General features: G+C 40.2%; 1 protein-coding gene across 9 annotated transcripts in view; it reads left to right on the top strand.

The window, feature by feature from the left end:
- Window positions 1-19,647, top strand: part of PDE7A (phosphodiesterase 7A) — a 95,264-nt gene extending 75,617 nt beyond the window's left edge. The window contains exons 6-14 of one of the 9 annotated variants that reach the window (XR_005648327.1): window positions 2,393-2,488; window positions 4,239-4,360; window positions 7,527-7,658; window positions 7,848-7,939; window positions 9,970-10,114; window positions 10,689-10,785; window positions 11,406-11,486; window positions 15,273-16,427; window positions 18,092-19,647. Coding sequence is in view for 7 of the 9 variants with exons in the window: in XM_039841757.1 (XP_039697691.1) it covers window positions 2,393-2,488; window positions 4,239-4,360; window positions 7,527-7,658; window positions 7,848-7,939; window positions 9,970-10,114; window positions 10,689-10,785; window positions 11,406-11,486; window positions 15,273-15,481 (974 nt within the window). In the remaining 2 variants the exon portion in view is untranslated. Of the gene's footprint in view, window positions 1-2,392; window positions 2,489-4,238; window positions 4,361-7,526; window positions 7,659-7,847; window positions 7,940-9,969; window positions 10,115-10,688; window positions 10,786-11,405; window positions 11,487-15,272; window positions 17,072-18,091 lie in introns of those variants that run through there. The other 8 variants (XR_005648328.1, XM_039841760.1, XM_039841757.1 and 5 more) reach the window with 8 other exon arrangements.

Genomic DNA, 19,647 nt, shown 5'->3' with positions numbered 1-19,647 from the left:
TAGATTCCATGTAAGAAAGATTATATGGCATTCGTCTTTGACTTATTTCACTTAGGATGCCCTCCAAGTCCATCCATGTCATCGCAAATGGCAAGATTCCCTTTTATGGCTGAGTACTATTCCGTGTGTGTTTGTGTGACATTTTCTCTATTCATCCATTGATGGACACTTAGGTGCAAATATCTTTTCAAATTAGTGTTTTCATTTTCTTCAGATAAATACCCAGATGTGGAGTTGCTGGATCATATGGTAGTTCTAGTCTTAATTTTTTGAGGGACCTTTATACTATTTTCCATAGTGGCTGCACCAATTTGCATTTCCAGTGCACAAAGCATTCCCTTTTCTCTACATCCTCTCTGACACTTTTTATTTCTTTTTGATAACGGCCATTCTGACAGGCATGAGGTGATATCTCATTGTGATTTTGATTTGCATTTCCTTGGTAATTAGTGGTCTTGAGCACCTTTTCATGTGCCTGTTGGCCATCTGTGTGTCTTCTTGGGAAAATGTTCGGATCCTCTGCCCATTTTTTAATTGGATAGTTTGTTTGAATATACATTCTGAAATATTTATGTATATTCCCAAAGAAAAGTTGGTTGTTACAACAGTAATAACAGAAATATAGCTTACTTTTTCACAAATGCTTCCAAACTGCACAGGCTCGTGTTTGTACCAGTACAGCATTTTTAGGATTTGAACGCATTTTAACATTTAATTCCTAAAAATAAAAGATTTGAAATGTTTTTTTCTTTCCTTTTGAAGGTGACATGTCAGGTAGTTTTTTAAAAATCAAAAATTTCTCTGGGGTTGCCACAGCCTCTGCAATGTTACTCATGCAAATATTGTTCCAGTTAATTTACTTTTTGCCTCAGCCATGGGCTTCTGTTGACAATTGTTTAGGCAGTTTTAAATAATGAGTTTAGTCCAATAGTTTTTTTATAATCCTTCATAAATATTATTACTGAAAAATTTCAATGTGGGACTTGTTAGGTCTTTTATACATTTTTGGGAGAATCACAGATTTCTTTTAGAGAACACTAGAATCGTGTTTCTGGTATTGTATGAGTGCTGGCTGTAATTACAAGCTCATACCCATCTAAAACACAGTTACTTGATATTGTGTTCTGGAGAGGAAATCTATAAGACTTTGGGAAATACAATGGAAGGTTTAAAAAACCTGGAGAGTTGTACCTTGGAAGGGAAAACCAAGCATTATAAAAATGGTGGTTTTTCTAAATTTCTGTGTTTGGTATGACTCCAGTTGTCAGTGACAAAGGAGTGGAAATTGAGAATGAAGATGATCCCCATTGCATGTAGCACCTCTTTTGGAGAACTTTGCTGTATAGGGGAATAGAGAGGGTGACAACTGTAGGGGCCAGGAGAGTCAGAGATCCTTGGTTGTTTCAAAGATGAGAGAATCTCAAGCCTGTCTGAGTGCTGATGCTTACTGAGATAGGGCAGGAGGGTGGGAGGGCTATTTCGATTCATGGGGCTGGCGGTGGGGCAGGGGTAGATGTATCTGATGGACCGAGGACGATCCTTGAAAAGCTGTGGAAGGGTAGAGGGATTGGCTTTTGAAAGAAGGGGAAATTTGAGGACTTGTATTTTTATGTATGTGAAGTATGAGGTTGTTGAGAATGAGGGGGTGAGGTGAATAGAATGTGAGTATGTTGAAAGTTCGAGAAGAGGAGAGAAGGCTTGAAAATAAGCATTTTGTAAAGTGAAAGAGCCTTTCACTAGAAAAACATAATAAGATTGCTGGATAGTGTTGACTTTTCATTTATAGCGATAGAAATCTGCCTAGTTTTATGATTTTTCCTCCCCAAATCCAATTCTCAGATTTTCTGCTGCAAGTATAGGAGAGGCAGGTGATTGAGTTCAGAGTTTTGATCTGGAGAAGGTCATTGATTCCTCCTACCAGCCCTGTATGTTTCGGAATGATCACAGTGTCCACCTAACAAGACTGCAGCCAAGGCAGTTTGCTCTGGAACATCGCTGTTCAGCTAAAGCAAGGTGGTGGGGGGTGTTTAGGAAGAGCTTGAGGGCAGCCATGTTTCAAGTGCTTTGGGAAGTTGACTTAAGCTTACTGTGGGACAATTTTCAAAGTTTTCTATTGATTTTAATTATTTCAGTGTCTTTAAAAAATCAATCTATTAGAAAATGTTTATCTTCCTGTTACTTGGTTGTGAAGAAACGAAACAAAAAAAATTTTTTTTCTTAGAATAGAAAAAAGATGCGATGTTTGAAGTTTATAACTAGTAAAATAAGATGTAAATTTTAAAAAGTAGGAGTTAGTGCTCTATGTTGTATATTCAAAACCCATATTTGGAAAACAACGCAATTATGTTAGCTACTGATATCTCTTTTTTTTTTTTTTTTTTTTTTTTTTTAGGAAATAGTCTAGTAAGTTTAACCTTTCATTTATTTAGTCTTCATGGATTAATTGAGTACTTCCATTTAGATATGATGAAACTTCGTAGATTTTTAGGTAAGTGACTTTAACCCATTTAATAATAATAAGATTTATACAGGAACTTTAAAAAATTGTTTATCAGTTAGCTATTGCTCTTAAACAAACCACCCCAAATTTAGCGACCTAAAACAACATGCATTTATTTAGCTCCTGAGTCTGTGGGGTTGTTGAATGCTGCTTCTGGTCTGGCTCAGCCCGTTTATGCACTGCAGTTGACAGTAGGTGAGCTGCATGGTGGCTTTGCAGGCCTCAGCTGGAACCTCATCTGGAACACAGGGCCTGACCTGGCTGAAGCCTACATGGTCTCTTAGTAGATGACAAGGAGACAGGGGAGTTAGGCACCATGGTAGATTCACACTAAAAACAAACAAAAGAAATACATATGTATTTTATAACAAGCTGAGCTCGTTCAAAGAGCAGTGGCCAGCTTCTGAGAGCGCCAGCATGCCCAGGCCCCTGGCACCTGGGTTAGCACTGGCCGGCGCTCGTGCCCGCTGTGTCCTGGTGGCCAGAGTGAGTCAGGTGGAGATAAACTGCCCCTCCTGGCAGGGGAGCTGCGGGGGCTCAAAGCCACGGGAGGCCTTGGGGAGCTGGGGCAGTTTTGCACTCAGTCTCTAAACCGGCCTCAGCTTCCTGACAAGTACGACACAGTCTCTGTGCTTTTCTACATTTTCGAAGGCTAAAACTTTAAAAGATTGGGTATGTTGCACTTAGGTCTCTTATTTTGACAGGAAATGTTAAAATTATTTCAAATATGTTTAAATGTACATGGTAATATTTACTTAAGACTGCTCTGCTAAGAAAGACGTTGAAGTTTTTCACTGAATACAAAGAAATATGTTAGAAAAAAATTAGTAGCATGAAGATTCTTTCTTCAAAAGAAGAAAATAATATTTTCTTTCCTCTTAAGTACCAAACTAAGGTAAATTTGAGAAAATTTTAATGCACATTTATTTATAATTTGTATGCCTGTGATATTGTACTAATATGTAAACCATAAAACGCATACAAAAAGACTATTTTAAATGATAGGATCAAAGTAAATACAGAATTCAAATGCTTTTTCCTCCTCACCAATGGGTCGTAGTTCACCGCCTTGGGGGTGGCCCGCTTTACTTGGAAGTCACTCGGTTTTAGGTGCTGGGGCCGGTCTCATGGCAGCAGGGAGAGGGCTACCTCCAACCCTCGTCCACTTTTCCGTGATAGCTTAACACACACTGAGCAGAGAAGGCAGGATTAACGGGAGACCCATCCTGCTGCTGAAAAACGAATTGCAGACCCGAAACTCACCTCATAGGATCATTTTTATACACCCCAATACTTAGACTGTTTTAGCATCATAAAGATTTTTGTTCACTGATGAATTTCTAGCACTACCTAGAAAAGTACATGGCAAAATAAATATTTGTTATACTGCTTTTTATTAAACTGAGAGACTCTTTTTGTCTCAGTTTAATAAATCTACTTAAAAATTTTCTTAATTAAAGAGAGTCAGGAGTTTTACAAAACGGTAGTCACATTTTAAAAGGCAAAAGAAAATTAAAATACACTATAATTTTGGCATGAATACTTTCTCATGAAAGTTACAAACAAGTTATAAGGTAAAATGACATTCTCTAGGTATACATGTGAATTGTGAGGTGATTATCATCTCTGAATCTGAACAGTTAGCTCGTAGCCACATGAAAAGTATAAGTGGAGAACTTGTAATCATCACAATTTTTGTGTTTATTTATACATGCCTCCCATTTATATTTAAATCTAGGGTCTTTTTTCTTTGCTGCAGTTATGATTCAAGAAGATTACCACAGTCAAAACCCTTACCACAACGCAGTCCACGCTGCGGATGTCACCCAGGCCATGCACTGTTACTTAAAAGAGCCTAAGGTGAGACGGCGACATTTACAGAAGGTTCCTTTGCTTTATTTTCAGATACTTTTCCTTAAGTTAGTGATGTGACTCAAAATCAGAAGCTTTCTTCACAAGAATGAAATCTAGCTTGATCGAGCTTCCAAGCACAACAACGGGAGAAGTGGGGTGCTTGCTGAATGAGCACCTGGGGGATTCCAAGCCAGGGCGAAACCTCGGACACTGTGTCCAGACATCTGGCATTCACGCTGAGCCCATGAGGGCAGGGACAGCACTAGCCCAGCTCAGTGAATGAGTAGGGAGACATGGGAGGGGAAGCAGGAGGCTTTCGAAGACTATTCGGGTTGTGGTGTAAAAGTAAATCAGGCAAGACCAGAAACACAATGTCTGTCAGGAGCTAATGCAGTGGCCTGAGCTAGGCCGCAGCCTTGGGGGAAGAGAGGGGTGGATGGTTTCTAAGATCTCGTGGGAATCCGGCCAGGACGTGGTGTCCGGATGCACTGGGGGAAATGAGGTAGGGAGGCGGGTTGTCGAAGACTGCCTGGGGCAGTCGAGTGGGAAGTGGAAGTCTTGAGAGGAAACGCAGAAAAGGGAGCAAGTTTGCGGGTGGGGCTGGTAGGGATGATGACCCATTTGAATATGTGGAGTTACAGGTATTTCTGTGATATCCAAATGAATATCTGTCAAATAGTGGGATAAGAGTCTGAAGCATAGGTGAGAAATTAGAGTTGGAGACACAGATCTGGGAAGCATCGGCTGATGGGACTGAACGCGGTGTTTGCCCGTGGACGCGCCTGTCCCCGGAGCGTCTCCGATCTCATCTGCGCATGCTCAGCCCTGCTTCCGAACTCTCCTGGGGACCTCAGACCCGGCCAGAGGTCAGGGGGCTGCAGGCCAACTCAGCCAGTCTGTGCCAGTCTGTGCCAACTTGAGAATATAGCCCTGTGGTTTCCAGTCTTCTGATTATTCAAGAGTTTGTGGAATATGTGAAAATACCCCAATTTTTAAAGTAGAGATATATATATATATACTATGACTTAAAAAAAAATCTATATTGTCATATCATTTATATATAATAACAAAATGTATACATTTTGTGTGTACAGTTTTGACAAATGTATACTCCCAAGTGCTTCAAATTTTAAATTAAACTAAAAAAATCCTCTGGGCCAAGCTTGAAGCCTCTGTTTGAGAGTCTTGTGGGAGAAATTGATAAGTAATCACCATACCGCCAGGTAAATGGAGTGATAGAGGTAAGTGCCTCTTTCTGAGGGATGCGGAGGTGGTTAACCTGGTCCACGTGTCTTTGACGGCTTTTTCCCTCCAACCTCCCGCTGGCCACACTCCACCAGAAGCACCGGGCAGGGCGAGAGGGGCAGAGGCGTGCAGGGCAGGGAGGGGAGTGGATAAAAATGAATAGAAACGCTGTCTTAGCCTGCAGCTCTGATAGTACTTATTTTAAACACTTTTCATCAACATATTCAGTGAACTCTTAGTCAGAGCTTCAATTAAGGATATAGGTAAAATCACCAAGCCCTAAAATGAAACAACTCTCTTCTCCCCTATTATAGTTTTCATTTAAAAGTAGAATCACTCAAAGTCTTAAAAGTGAACTCTAAAAAAAGCTTTAAGGTTTTAAGGTATGTCTGTCCTTCTGCCACTTGCCCTCTGTTTTAGTTGGCATAAGAATGCAACACTTTCACAACTTGCTCAAATCATTCCGTGTTCGTAAGCTACCCACAGCCATGCCCACACGTTTATTTTTTGGGTAGGGGAGTTGCTTTGCGTGCAGGCTGCTCCGTGTAGTGTTCCTCCTGATCAGTATGCAGAGCTTTAAACAGTTTGTAATTTTTAAAATGCTTTTGTATATCTTCAAGAGGAAGTAATTTCTTCATCTTCTCCCCTTCACTGAGCTGCTCCATGTACCGATTACAGATAATACAAAAAGGCATCCTCTCCTTTCAAACAGCTTATAGTTTTCTAGGGAATTCAAGCCCTTAGTGATTTATTTTTTTCCTTCAGAGGTGAATGACACAGCATGGGAAATGATCCATTCTGGCATAGAAAGAAAATATTTAGAATTTGAATCTTAATTTATTTTTTATCTCATATTTTTAAAGATTTCACCCTTGTTTTATCAGGCGCAGTATACGTTAGCTCAGCATCATAGCCTATAGGTACGCTTACGACGGTGACGGTGTGTTCAGTTTTTACTGTTAGGGCACCAGGTCATACAAGTTTAGTGAGCGTCACCCTCACGGAAAGCTGAATAAAAGTATGCTCTGCCCAGTGTTGTTACGGCAGGACACGTGAAGCGCTGCGGGCACACAAGCTGGTCACTTGCTCGGGAGGGAACTGGAGGCCAAGGATAAGGGACGGTGAATAGAAGTTGGCCAGAAAATGACAGGTGATTTATGAAACGCAGGTGATGTGCTCAAGGTTAATTGTTTTTGATAAAACTTTCAATCACATAATCAACTTTTATTGTGATTATTGTATCAAGCAAAATTAGAAATGATTATTGAGAGTAATACTTAAAAGGTTGCCTTTTCTGACATGCCTCAGTGTGTACACTGGTCTGAACGTGTCCATCTACTAGGAGAGGATTTTATTACAGACTTGATGTAAACTTCTCTGTGATTTCCTTAGTAGCCTCCTTAAATTAGGACCTCAGAAATAACCTTGCACTTCAGATTCTTATTTGAAATCCAATAACCAATTTGTTGATAAATAAACACCTTCAGTCTTCTAGTATATTATACCTTTAAAAATCTGTTGATAGATCTCATGTTAAGTAAACATTACCACAGTGATTTTTTTTTTAACCTCATATAGGTCTTCTCTGTTTGGGAGTAGCTACAGTAATAAAAATCCACAAACTATGTTTGTTTTAAAGCCATTCTTTCTCAGAAAGGTGGTTTATACTTTAGCTGCCATGTTAACTAAGCTTGTTCGAATGCGGCAGTGCGAGGGTGGGCGCTCTGAACTCTGTGTGCTCAGGTCAGGGACTGCGGTGACGAGGCAGCACGTGGCGGGCGCTTGGTGGCTTTGATGAACAGTCTGAAAAACACGAAGTGGGAGGAGACTGTCAACACTACCATTTGGGGCCAATTCAAAACTGTTGTAATGGTACAGAGCAGATTTCAGATATGTCTGTAATTAATTTTTCTTTTGTCAACTCTAGCTTGCCAGTTCTGTAACTCCTTGGGATGTCTTGCTGAGCTTAATTGCAGCTGCCACTCATGATCTGGACCATCCAGGTGTTAATCAACCTTTCCTTATTAAAACTAACCATTACTTGGCAACTTTATACAAGGTTAGTGCAGTTTTATCATCAAAATATATTCTTGCATTCTAGAAAATGTTACACGTTTTTAAGACATGACAGCGGTAAACAAATTCTCAATAAATGTTAGAATTTTAACCACATTAATATTTTTTTCATCAAAATCATTATGTTCAGAAAGAAGCTTATTAAATAACTCAGATATGCCCTTTTTTGTAGAATACCTCAGTACTGGAAAATCACCACTGGAGATCTGCAGTGGGATTATTGAGAGAATCCGGTTTATTCTCACACATGCCATTAGAGAGCAGGTAGGTTGAATTAAGGCAAATTTAGTTTGCTATGAACTATGGAAATTAACTTGGTAAAATAATTTTATAAAGTTTTAAAAATTACATTGTTCAGGTGTTCCACAGTTTTCAGTTTTTGTTACATTTAATGGGTAAATTATACAAATTTATATCAAAATTTTAGTAATTTAAACCTATTCTGCATTATAGTCAATATTTTGTAGTGAATTATTAGGAAAGATCATTCCATATATTTGAGTACTGTAAAATTAACTCCAAAAACACAGTGGGTCAGTCAGTTTACTGCTCATTTACGTAAATAGTATTATGTATTTCCATTTTACGCTAATCTGAATAAAACCTTAAGTTGTAAGTATAAGATAGAAAGTAAACAGTCTGTGTAATAAATGGATTGATTGAAATCTGTTTCAGGAAGTTTTCAAAACTGATAAGTAAAAAGAATGCTTTGTATCCTCAGTAGCATAGTCCTGGAGTCACATCTGGAGCTATAGGAGACAGTAATGAATGGAAAGAACAGAAAATACTAATTTTTTAGAATAGGTTAATAGTAAGGAGGCCATTTGAAAGCCTAATAAAAAGCATTAACGTAAGTGAGCTCAATGTGATGGTGGTTAACATAATGTTATGTCATTGGTCCGTAAACAAAAAGCCTTTAAAAATGAATGCCTCAATGAGAAAGGATGCAGCTAGTGGTTACAAACCATCTAATTCTAGAAAAAGGTGAGGCATAAAAATATGTTTGGGTATTAAAATTTAAGTTATTGTCATTGTTCTTTCCTTTTTCCCTTTCATGATTTAAAACAACTTTATTTAAAAAACAAAACAAAACAAACAAAAAAAAAAACTTAAGTGTTTTATGTAATGACCATAAGAAAAAAGCTGGACTTTACTTTTCATTTTTTTAAATCTTTATTCATGGATACCATTTGGAGATATGACAATACTTCTGGTAAGTAAAATTGTTTCTTGCTGTAGTACAAATATAAAAATTGCTTAAACCCTACAGTGCTTGTATATATAAATTCTTTTCCTTAAAGTAGATTTAAAAGTTTGCTTCATTATTCACTTTTTATCATGTTTTGTACTTTATGATTGAACCTGTTGAATTCTCAGATTTAATACAAATAAAAACTGAAAATAAGGAACACTACACAATAGCATTCTTTCATGTTCTCTTTAGGGTTTGTTTTATTTAATATTTGATATTGTGAGCTGTTACTCTATTGACAGCTCTTTACTGATCATTATACAAAGATAATGTTTACTACGGCCCATTTAAACTAAAGGCAAATTTTTCCCTCCTGTTATTTGAGTTGAGACAGTTTTTTATATTTTATGTATTTGTTATTTGTATTAACATGTAACCTTTTCCCTTCCAGAAAATTTGGATGGACATGTAGATAACTGATTGATTCTTGAATATACATATACAATTTTATACAGCTATCAACTACCTATACAACTGTTCAGCTATACATATAATTGAATCTAAATTTTATTAAACCGTTTGGTGGAATTTCATCAGGATTTAATCAGGCATCTTATTTAAAATGTCTACAGGAGAGAGTTGTTGAATGGGCTCTTCCTCTATTTGAACCAACCTTCTGCCTTACAGATCTCAGGCACAAAAAAAAAAAAAAAAACAAAAATGAAAGCTGTTTGCCCTCAGCACATCCCAGCAAAGGATTTTCTCCAACAATATACCAATCATATACATTTTAGGCAAATATATGTATAATATCTGTATTAGGCAAATAATTCCACCTCGGATGGCAAAATAAAGGCACTCTTTTTAGAATGTTTGCATATTGGTATTTTTCTACAAGCTCTCTTGGTTTTAGTTTTGACTATTTTGGTTTTTTTGATGCATTCTTTAAAGTTTCATTTTTGTAATAGGTTAAAGTTTGAATGGCAATTAGAATATCTTAGGGCTCTATAAAACTTTGAGTATTAAGTTTAAGAAGGAAAATCAAGAAGTAACTGTTTAATTGAAAGTCTTATATTTTCTCTCTATATTTTTCTAATTCCAGGCAACAAATGGAGACTCAGATAGGTGCTTTGATACTAGCCACCGACATCAGTCGCCAAAATGAATATCTGTCGTTGTTTAGGTCCCATTTGGATAGAGGTGACTTACACCTAGAAGATGCCAGACATAGGCATTTGGTCTTACAGGTAAAATGGGACTTAAAGGATTTTATTTCTAGGGTAAATCAGGTGACTGTTAGAATGAAAATGAGATATTCTAGTGTAGCTTTCATCGTGGTTAAATCTTGAGAGAAAGCTATGGAGTTTCCTTCCATTAGTAAAATATTTTCCAGAAGGAGAGCCTGCTCCCTAGGAAAGCACTATCGCTTTAATATTTTTCATGCTCAAGATCTCGGACAAAAACAACTTTTGCAAGTTTGGGGCGCCAGTCAGCTAATAGCATTTTGCTTTAATAAGTTCTCGCGTTAAAAAACGAAAGAGAATTGGATGATTTATTTGTAGCTTTATGGTTAATCCAGTCCTTGCGCTTGGCTCTTCAGTATTATCAAGCACGTGTGATTAAGGTAGCAGCCTTTCAGCATTTCTGCAGAAATGATTGGTAGACCTAATAGTATCATAAACTTAATGTAAAAAAACAATTTTCCGTTGCACTGTGTTGTTTTTAGGTGTTCATTTGACCACTGTTAGAGTGATTTAAACTTAGCACAGTTGAAATTTTACCTTTTTTTTCTTAAAACAGTTTTAACATTTTGCTTGCTAGATGGCTTTGAAATGCGCTGATATTTGTAACCCCTGTCGGACCTGGGAGCTAAGCAAGCAGTGGAGTGAAAAAGTGACAGAGGAATTCTTCCATCAAGGCGAGTACCGTGCTGGGTGACGACGCACTTATTCAGTTCATTTTTTCAGCATCGTATGGGTAAAATAAGGAGTTTAGCGGTAGATGTTTGATATTTTTGGTGACAATTTATAGTAGATGTACATATAACCAGTAATATACAAATTGAACGTCTGTTTTGAAAGTTAACAGTTTTCTTTTGAACCATCAGATGTGAGTGCATGCATTCATGAATGGACCTCAGTCAGGCTGGAAACTGCTGAGCAGAAGGGTTTCTCTGGCCCCTGGGTGGGGCCAGACGCCAGGACGTGTGCGACATTGTCGTAATTTAAACAGGGACTGAGGGTCTTCACTTCACGCACCTTCCTTTTAGAAACCTAAGTTTTAAATTAAAACACAGAGTTAGTGTTGAGGTGACACCTGGTGAAACTTTTCCCCCTCACCATCGAATCTGGGAATCAGCATGGCAGCCTTTTCTGTGTTTGAATAACTTAAAGGACTCATTTAAAAGTTGTCCTCTCGTGAGGATTAAATGTGTTATGTTTTTCCTAAGGAATTTACAGGCTAGATGACTTTAGTTATATATTTAACCAGTAGGTATGTTCTACTAATTAAGAACTCTTTTTTTTTTTTAATTTCCAGGTGATATAGAAAAGAAGTACCGTTTGGGTGTGAGTCCACTGTGTGATCGTCAGACCGAGTCTGTTGCCAACATCCAGATTGGTAACTATACAAACTGAGATACAGGCTGGTCAGAAAAAGGGCACTGATTTTAATTTTGCCTAGAAGAGATATACGTTTGAAATATAAAATATTAAAATTATGCTCATTTCTATTTTTTTAAATAATTAAAAAGTTTTACCCTTGTTTTTCCTTTTTTTGGCTCTTATAATTTACTCTCATTTGATCTTAGGTCATAAAAAGCATAATTTTTGCAGAGCAGGTAGCAGTAACTTTCTAAGACTGAAAGAATACATTATTTGCCCGTGTGGAAGCTTCTTTTGCATAATTCTGGGACTGTCATTTCAAAATGAAAAAGGTGCCCACTGAGCATGATTGTGGCGTGAAGACCAGTTTGCACAGTTGCCGGCTTTTCTCTCTTCTCACTGCCTGTCGCGTGAGTCTGATCATCCCCGTCTTGCACAGGCCTCTTGTAACTGAGCTCGAATGGTCCTTTCATTCTTACCCCCTTATTCACCTACAGCACCTCGGGACCTTTCGGTGTCCCCCAAGTCCGCGAAGCTCCTTCACCCTCCGTCCTGCCAGTCCTTCCCATCTGCCTCAGACTCCCCATTTCTTGGCGATCCACCTCAAACGTCATGTCCTCCAGAAACCACCTCCAGTCTCTCCAGGCAGAATCAGTCAGTCCTCTTCCTGGCTCCCAGGGCACCAGACGTGCCTCTCCCTGTCAGGCCATCGCCTGGCCTTTGGCGGCGTATCCCTAAGGCCTAGCACTGCACCCTGGGAGCTGTTCGGAGCGGAGCGTGGCCGTAAGAGGAAGCGCAGTGGAGTGCGCCAAGGTCGAGGGCTGTGCAGCCCGCTGTAGCTGGCAGAGATGGGCTGGGCGAGTGGAAGGTCCAGGACTGTGGCAGGGGCGATTCAGAAAGGTATCGAGGACGAAGGTGTTTTGGTAGCTGGTGTTGAACTGCTGCGGGATTCTCGAACCGCGAGACGGGACACCAAGGCAGGAAGCAGCATTTATTGATGCTGGCATTGGCTCAGCAGATTCTTCTCCAAAGCTGAGCCCCGATTGTAACATAACAGGCAGTTTTCTACAGTCTTGTCATTCCTACACAGCTACAGAGATAAGAGCATTGATTGGTTGGCAAGCTGTGAAAAGCTGATGTGAGCCGCAGAGTCCTTGAGGTGGGGGAAGGGCAGTCAGGAATGACCTTGTTGGCGCAGGAAATGGCCAGGCAGGGTCAGGCTGCCACGGGACAGGGCCTTTGAGAATTAGGTTGAACGTAGTGAAATGCATACACAAACTTCAGAAAGAGGAAAGTTTCTAGAAATTTAGAAGATAGCACAGTACAGTGGCATAGTACTTTGAAAAGGGGACTGTGCTGCTCCCATCGCAGTCGCCAGGGGCCCTCACGTAGGAGTCAGTGGCCGTGACTGGCTGGACTGCAGAGGATGAGTGGGCGTGAGGACTGGGCTGAAAGTGAGGGGCGCCGACTGGCCAGGAGAGCGGGGGAGGCCGGTGGGACAAGCAAGAAATACAGCTGCTTTGAAATACAGATAATTCTCAAGTAGAATTATCTTCGAATGCAAAAGAACAAGTGAAATACAGGCGAAAGGGAACCGAAAGTAGTGAACGGGCAGGAAACTCACTCCAGCCACTTTAAATGTGCTTTTGGCTGAGAACATCACTCCCCAGATTAATGGGAGAACTTGCCAATGAAGTTTTAAAAAATGGCAATGTTTTAAAAGGGAAAGGGAACTAGATCCCTTAAACTGTCCATCTCAGATGGGTTTTTAGAGGGACAGGGATGAGGTAAGTGACAACAATAGTTGACATCACTGACTCCACACAGCCATCCCAGGAGACAAGTATGGCTGTTCTCTTTTTTCAGTTTTCCCAATTTATACAGTTAACAGGTGTTGGTTGGTCTTTCTGACATCAAATACTAGCTAACATGGGGCTTGGAAAGATTGTTTCTAGGGTAGATTGTGTAACTATTAGAATAAATACTACGCCAAGCAGTGATTACTTGGAGCCAGCATGGAGGTCAGTAATTAGAAGCCATGTTTGATTAATACAGGTCTCTTCTTTGACAGGAATACTAGTTTCGGTGAATAAGAATACCATGTAGTAGGTACAAGCAAGGCTTCTGAGAAGGCCTCCGGAGGGATGTGAGGATAAGATAGAGGCGTGTGGGCTAGTGCAGTTAAATGGGTCCACAGGTGGTGGAGCAGCTGATGGATAGAGCCCTACCCTTCAAGAGGGTGCAGTACAATAAAAGACTTTAATTTTACCTTATCATAGAGCCAGAAGTAACAGTTAATTTGTTGGCTGTTAGAGGCCCAGGATCCAAAAGCTCTCAAGTTAGAACAACAGGAGAATCAATTAGGATGAGTCATGTAAAACCTATGGTAATGAGGTTCTTCATTTGGCTACAGAACTTCAGCTGCTCGTGCCTTAGCTGTGGCACCTGGCAAAGGCAGGGCTTTGGGTGGCTGGTCCAGCCTGATGGATTGGTATAAGGCGAAAAACTGCTGTGTTCCTCGACTGCCATGATGACATGTTTCCATTACCTCACCAGGACGGAGCCCCTTGGGGGCAGATCTCTTCCTGTGTTACTCACCGCTCTGTCCCTTAGCCACCCTAGGGTAGTGCGTGGCATAGGGTAGGGGCTCGGCCAACATGTGTGAAGGGAACAAAAATGAAAGGAAGCCTCGTTTCTGATATCATAACTACTTCAGATACTGTAATTCGTGCACTTAAAAAAACTCAACCATCAGACCATAGATGACTTTTTTTGAATAAAAGTAATGGATGCCGACTACTTTAATTTCAGTGAGATTTTTGTTGTTGTTGTTGGCTAAATGGAACTTGTGTTGTCTGTGGTCAGTGTGTCCTCTGCCGCAGAGAAAAAAAAGGTTTTGGAGAAGCTGAAAATTTTAAAAACTGGTTTACATGAGCAGTGATAGAATTTGAATGTACATTTTCCCTGTCCTTAACAGATCAACGTCTAGGAAGATAATGTGATTTGTTTTTCCCAATACATATGATTTAATTGATAAGGTATTTTCTGAGAGGTTTCTTTCCACCCAGTGTTAAGATACTCTGTGGCTTTAAATCCCGTACAGTGTTCACTTGAGTGCTGTATAACCTGAAGATGCAGACGGCCCTGCACTTACTCACGGTTCTTTTCTGACTGGGAATGAAGGGGGGTCAGTTATGCGAGTTGTTATAAAGTAGGACCCTGGCACACTTCTGATGTTCGCTTTAATGATGGTTTACACGAATTTCCGTTCTTTTTTGACTCAATTTTTGTCACAAGTTTTGACTTCATAAATTCTGAGTTGAATGGAATGGCCGATTGTAATCATGACCAGGTGTGAAGATTACATCCCTGAGGGTGTAAAACAGGGAACCACCCCTAGCTCCCTTCAGTTCAAGCCTTGTTCCCTCATTCTTGGAGGGCTCCCCTGTTAGCTTCCAGCTGTCTTATCGACCGGCCCCTCACACTGGTTGCTCCCTGCCATCCGCGGAGCCCATGGGGCCCCTGTGTTTGCTTAAGGAAGGGGATGTGGTTTTGCAGCTGCGAAGCACCATCAGAAAAGGTTTGATAGGGTTGTTAGTTCACTTTTACTTAAAAAGTTCCAATGAGTTACATTAACAGATTCTTCAGAAAAATTTAAGGTGACGACACATCCATATAGAATCTTTTGAAAAATAAGGTTTCAGTAATACTGAAATAGGACTTAAGGATAAACACTATATAGATGTTTTAGAGATAAAGTTTGGAGCATATGCTGATAACCTTTCTCTCTCGTTTTCCCAAGGTTTTATGACTTACCTAGTGGAGCCCTTATTCACAGAATGGGCCCGGTTTTCCAACAGCAGGCTGTCCCAGACAATGCTTGGACACGTGGGGCTGAATAAAGCCAGCTGGAAGGGACTGCAGAGAGAACAGGCCAGCAGTGAGGACACTGATGCTGCGTTTGAGGAGTTGAACTCACAGTTATTACCTCAGGAAAATCGGTTATCATAACCCCATATCAGTAGGACAGACTGCCTCCCGGAGGTTTTTAGAAATGTGAAGTGGGGTCTTGAGGTGAGAGAACTTACTTTGACTGCCGAGGTTTCCGAGTGAATGATGCCAGCATTATTTATTTCCAAGATTTCCTCTGTTGGGTCAGTGGAACCCACTTTTCAGTTGAAACCTGAACATACAGCAGCAATATGCATTTGGCTTTCACACGAAGCCTCGAATGCCAGAGCCCAGCAGGGGGAACAAAGGACATCCTGCCACGTGCCACGTGTTTCATAGAGCATTTCGTCGTGGAACCATGAAGCTCGAACTGAATCTTTGAGCAGAAATCTCTTGGAATTCAACCGGTCGGATGCAACATTGTGTGTCTGCACCTTCCACGAGGTTCTCTCTGAGAAAACGGAAATGTGAAAGGCCCAGCCTCTGCTGCGTCCGGCAAGACTCAGTGTTTACAAATCAGCTCTGAAGTACTGGTTCTGCATTTGCCTTGGAGCATAATCGTGAAGGAACCACTAAAAATTTTAAAGATCAAACTTTCCACTGCAGCTCTTCTCCCCTGGTTTGCCTTTTTTTCTTCTTTGGACGCCACCAGAGCCTCCCGTTTGCTGTAGTTTTATTTTTGCACTGGAAACTGTGCGTTTATCATAGAGTGCCGCCAAGCTTTCACTCCACTGCTGTTTGGCAATGCAATTTTTTTAACTATTTGTTTTTAATTCGGGGCGGGAGGGGAAGAACACCAGTGTCCTAGCTGTATTATGATTCTGCAGTGAAGACATTGCATGTTGTTTTCACTACTGTACACTTGACCTGCACATGCAAGAAAAGGTGGAATGTTTAAAACACCATACTCAGCTCAGGGTATTTGCCAATCTGAAATAAAGTGGGATGGGGAAGTGTGTCCTTCAGAGCAAGGTACTAAAGTCCCTTTCGCTGCCGTGAGTGAGAGGTATGTTGTGTGTGAATGGATGGACGCGTGTTTGCGTGCATGTCGTGCATGTATGACTGTGCATGTGTTCTATTTATCCATGTGGGAGAGGATTTGAGATGTAAACTTTATTTATTTTAGAATGTGACATAACGAGCAGCCACACTTGGGAGGGGGAGGGGAAGGTAGGACAGCTGTAACTGATCGCTCCAGTTGCCTTAAACTATGCACAAAGCTAAGTGACCAAACTTCTTGTTTTGATTTGGAAAAAAGTGCATTGTTTTCTTGTCCCTCCCTTTGATGAAACGTTACCCTTTGACGGGCCTTTTGATGTGAACAGATGTTTTCTAGGACAAAATCTAAGGACTAATTTTAAACTTAAAACATTCCACTTTTGTAATTTGTTTTAAATTGTTTTATGTATAGCAAGCACAACTGTAATCTAGTTTTAAGAGAAACTGGTGCTTTCTTTTAGTTCACTTGTATTTCCCTTGTTACTGTAAAAGACTGTTTATTAATTATGTTTACAGTTTGTTGCAACAGCCATTTTCTTGGAAGAAAGCTTGAGTGTAAAGCCGTTTGTAAAGGCTTTGCCAAACTCATTTTAATATGTGCCTGTTGCTGTTAACTTTTGATGAATAAAAACTTATCTTTTTACATTTTTATCTTTGATATTTACCTTATAGTTCAATCCTTTGGAAATCATAATGCTAAATTGCTAGGCAAAGACGTAGCTCCTCGGCTCCAGCATCCTCTCACAGGTGTTACTTAGGCAGAGCTGGGTGCAGGCGCCGGCCGATGGGGTGATGACTACTTGTACCTCCCGAGAGAGCGGGCCGAGGCCGACTCGTGCAGTTTGCTCGGTCCTGACTCATGCCCGGTAGAGGCCCGCTTGAGCCCAGGCCTCTTGACCCCACAGCCTTTTGTCCCACAGCTGGAAACTGCACCTTTGCACGTACTGAAATACTTACTTGTACTGGTCTTTTTAAAGTAATAAGAAATGGCACTTAATTTTTCTTGGTTGATACCAATGTAAGAAAAGTACCACAGTGCCTCTTCTGTCTTTAGAAGGCAGACTTTAAAGTCAGACATTGTCATCATTTGCCTAGAAGAGTGACGGTCAGGAGAAACATAATGCGAGCCACATGAGTGGTTTTGTTTTCTAATAGCCACATTTAAAAAAGGAAAATGAAACGGAATTAATTTTAATACCATCTATTCCTATATATATATATATATATATGTAGTCATTATTAAAAAATTGAGATGTTTTACATTATTTTTTTTTGGTATAAAGTGTTTGAAATCTGATATGTATTTTCCACTTCTAGCGTATCTCAATTCACACTAGCCACTTTTCTCAACTGTCCCGTGTCTGCGTGTGGCTTGTGGCTGCCACATTGGACGGTGTGGGTAGAGAAGTGTGCTGAGAACAGAGCTGAGTGTTACCTGGGGAAGGTCAACTGGCCACTTACCTGAGGTGGCATTACCTTGGCAAATTAGATGCTTCCATGGTCTGACTAAGATCTGTACAAGCTCACAGACCTAGTATGTCAGCACATGGAGAGTGGAACTATCTCGTAGCAAATTCACATTAGCCAAGCTCAACAGTAACTGATGTTTTTTAGTGTTAGTGTTTAAATCTACAGTGTGAAATATAACTATCAATCATTCTCTCCCTTTAGGCAGATCTTCTTGGGAAGCCAAATTATGATCGCCCGGTTACTTGGTGAGCATGGATTCTGAGCATGAGAAGCAAGTTGTCTCATGCCTCCATCTCCCTGCAGATAGATACTCATGTTTATGGACCAGGGTACCGTCTTCCCTTGGATGATGCTAGAGATTCGCCGCCAGTAGCTGCTGCTTCACATCGGCTTCTCATTGGCGCTCCAAGTAGATGTGCCAGTACTGCAGCCTTGTCTCATCTGAGCCTGCCTGGGCGCCATCTCCTTGTGTATGATTGCTTGCTTCTCTTATCCATGATGTTTCTTATTGTTTGATATCAAGGGACTGTCTTATTTCCATTCTCAGGGGGGAGACTCCTCAGTGTTGCTCCCACTTCCTGCCTACACATACAATAAACTTATTGTTCTTTGTTACATATATGAAGGAATCACAGTCTATAGCTCTGTATTTTAAATGACCTATATTCCTTGAAATATTAATTTTAAAACATTAATTTTCTTTAAAAATTGAGTAGTTCAGTAATTTATATCACATTTAAAATAAGTAATATTATGGAAAAATTCACATGAAGTTTTAAGATAAAACAGGAGACTTCGAAGAATTGTTGAGCATGTAGCAGCCCATTGGGGCTCGAGGCCCAACACTTAGTTTTGGGGGGCATCTTGTCTGCTTGGGGTAAAGGTCCTCAAAGAGAAAGTTTTGGCAAGCCTTAGCCTAGTGAAAAAAATTCTGGTTTCCGGTCAGTAGTTGAACTCTGTAAATGTGATGATTCATAATGATTCTCTGTATAAGTAAATATTTATAAAATAAGTAAATATTTTATGTCCTTTGCAAATCTGGGAAATATATTTGTACCTGACATACAGGCTAGAGGTGCTAGTAATTCTTCGAAGAGTCCTATGGGTCTCTTTTTCCAAAGTGATTTCTTGGCTCTTAAAACTTTCAATTTTCTTAAAACTTTAAAGCTTTCACCGCAGATGTTTACAATGTTTTCATGTGTACTTTTATAAATGTATAAATATTTTGTTTAAATGTCTTCCCAATCAGCATCTTCTGCTTGGGGAAATATACAATGACCGATAGCTACTCCGCAGTGATGCTTTTAAGGAAATGTGCACATTAATCACCATAGCATCAGCATCCATTGGAAGCGTAAGATCGTATAGATACATATGAGACTTGCTCTGAGCCAGTCCTTGCCAGCTAAGGATCTGCAGACAGCCTGTCTTGTGGAAGGCCCCCAAGGGTCCATGGTCTGTAGGTGGAATGACCAGACGTGAGGGTGAGCTAATGGGGGAGGGGCACACAGCAGGCCGCCTCCATCTTGTCCGTCATGCTCACAATAGGGCTGGTGCAAATTGGGCCGTCAGTAAATGTTTGTTGAACATGTAACTTGGTGTTTTAATTGTGTGTTTCCTTTTTAGCTATCAGTCTATCATTAAGAGAAACTATACTGAAACTAGTTTGTCTGTGCTGAAGTTATGTGGTAAGCAATATCCAAGCTCCGGTTGTGTGCAGAGCACTGCGCTGGATGTAATAAAGGTATTAAAAATTA

Source organism: Pteropus medius, unplaced genomic scaffold, assembly GCF_902729225.1.
Source record: "Pteropus medius unplaced genomic scaffold, Ma_sr-lr_union100, whole genome shotgun sequence".
Lineage (NCBI taxonomy): Eukaryota > Metazoa > Chordata > Mammalia > Chiroptera > Pteropodidae > Pteropus > Pteropus medius.
Note: the sequence above shows the minus strand (reverse complement) of the source record. Positions and strands in the feature narration are given on the sequence as shown.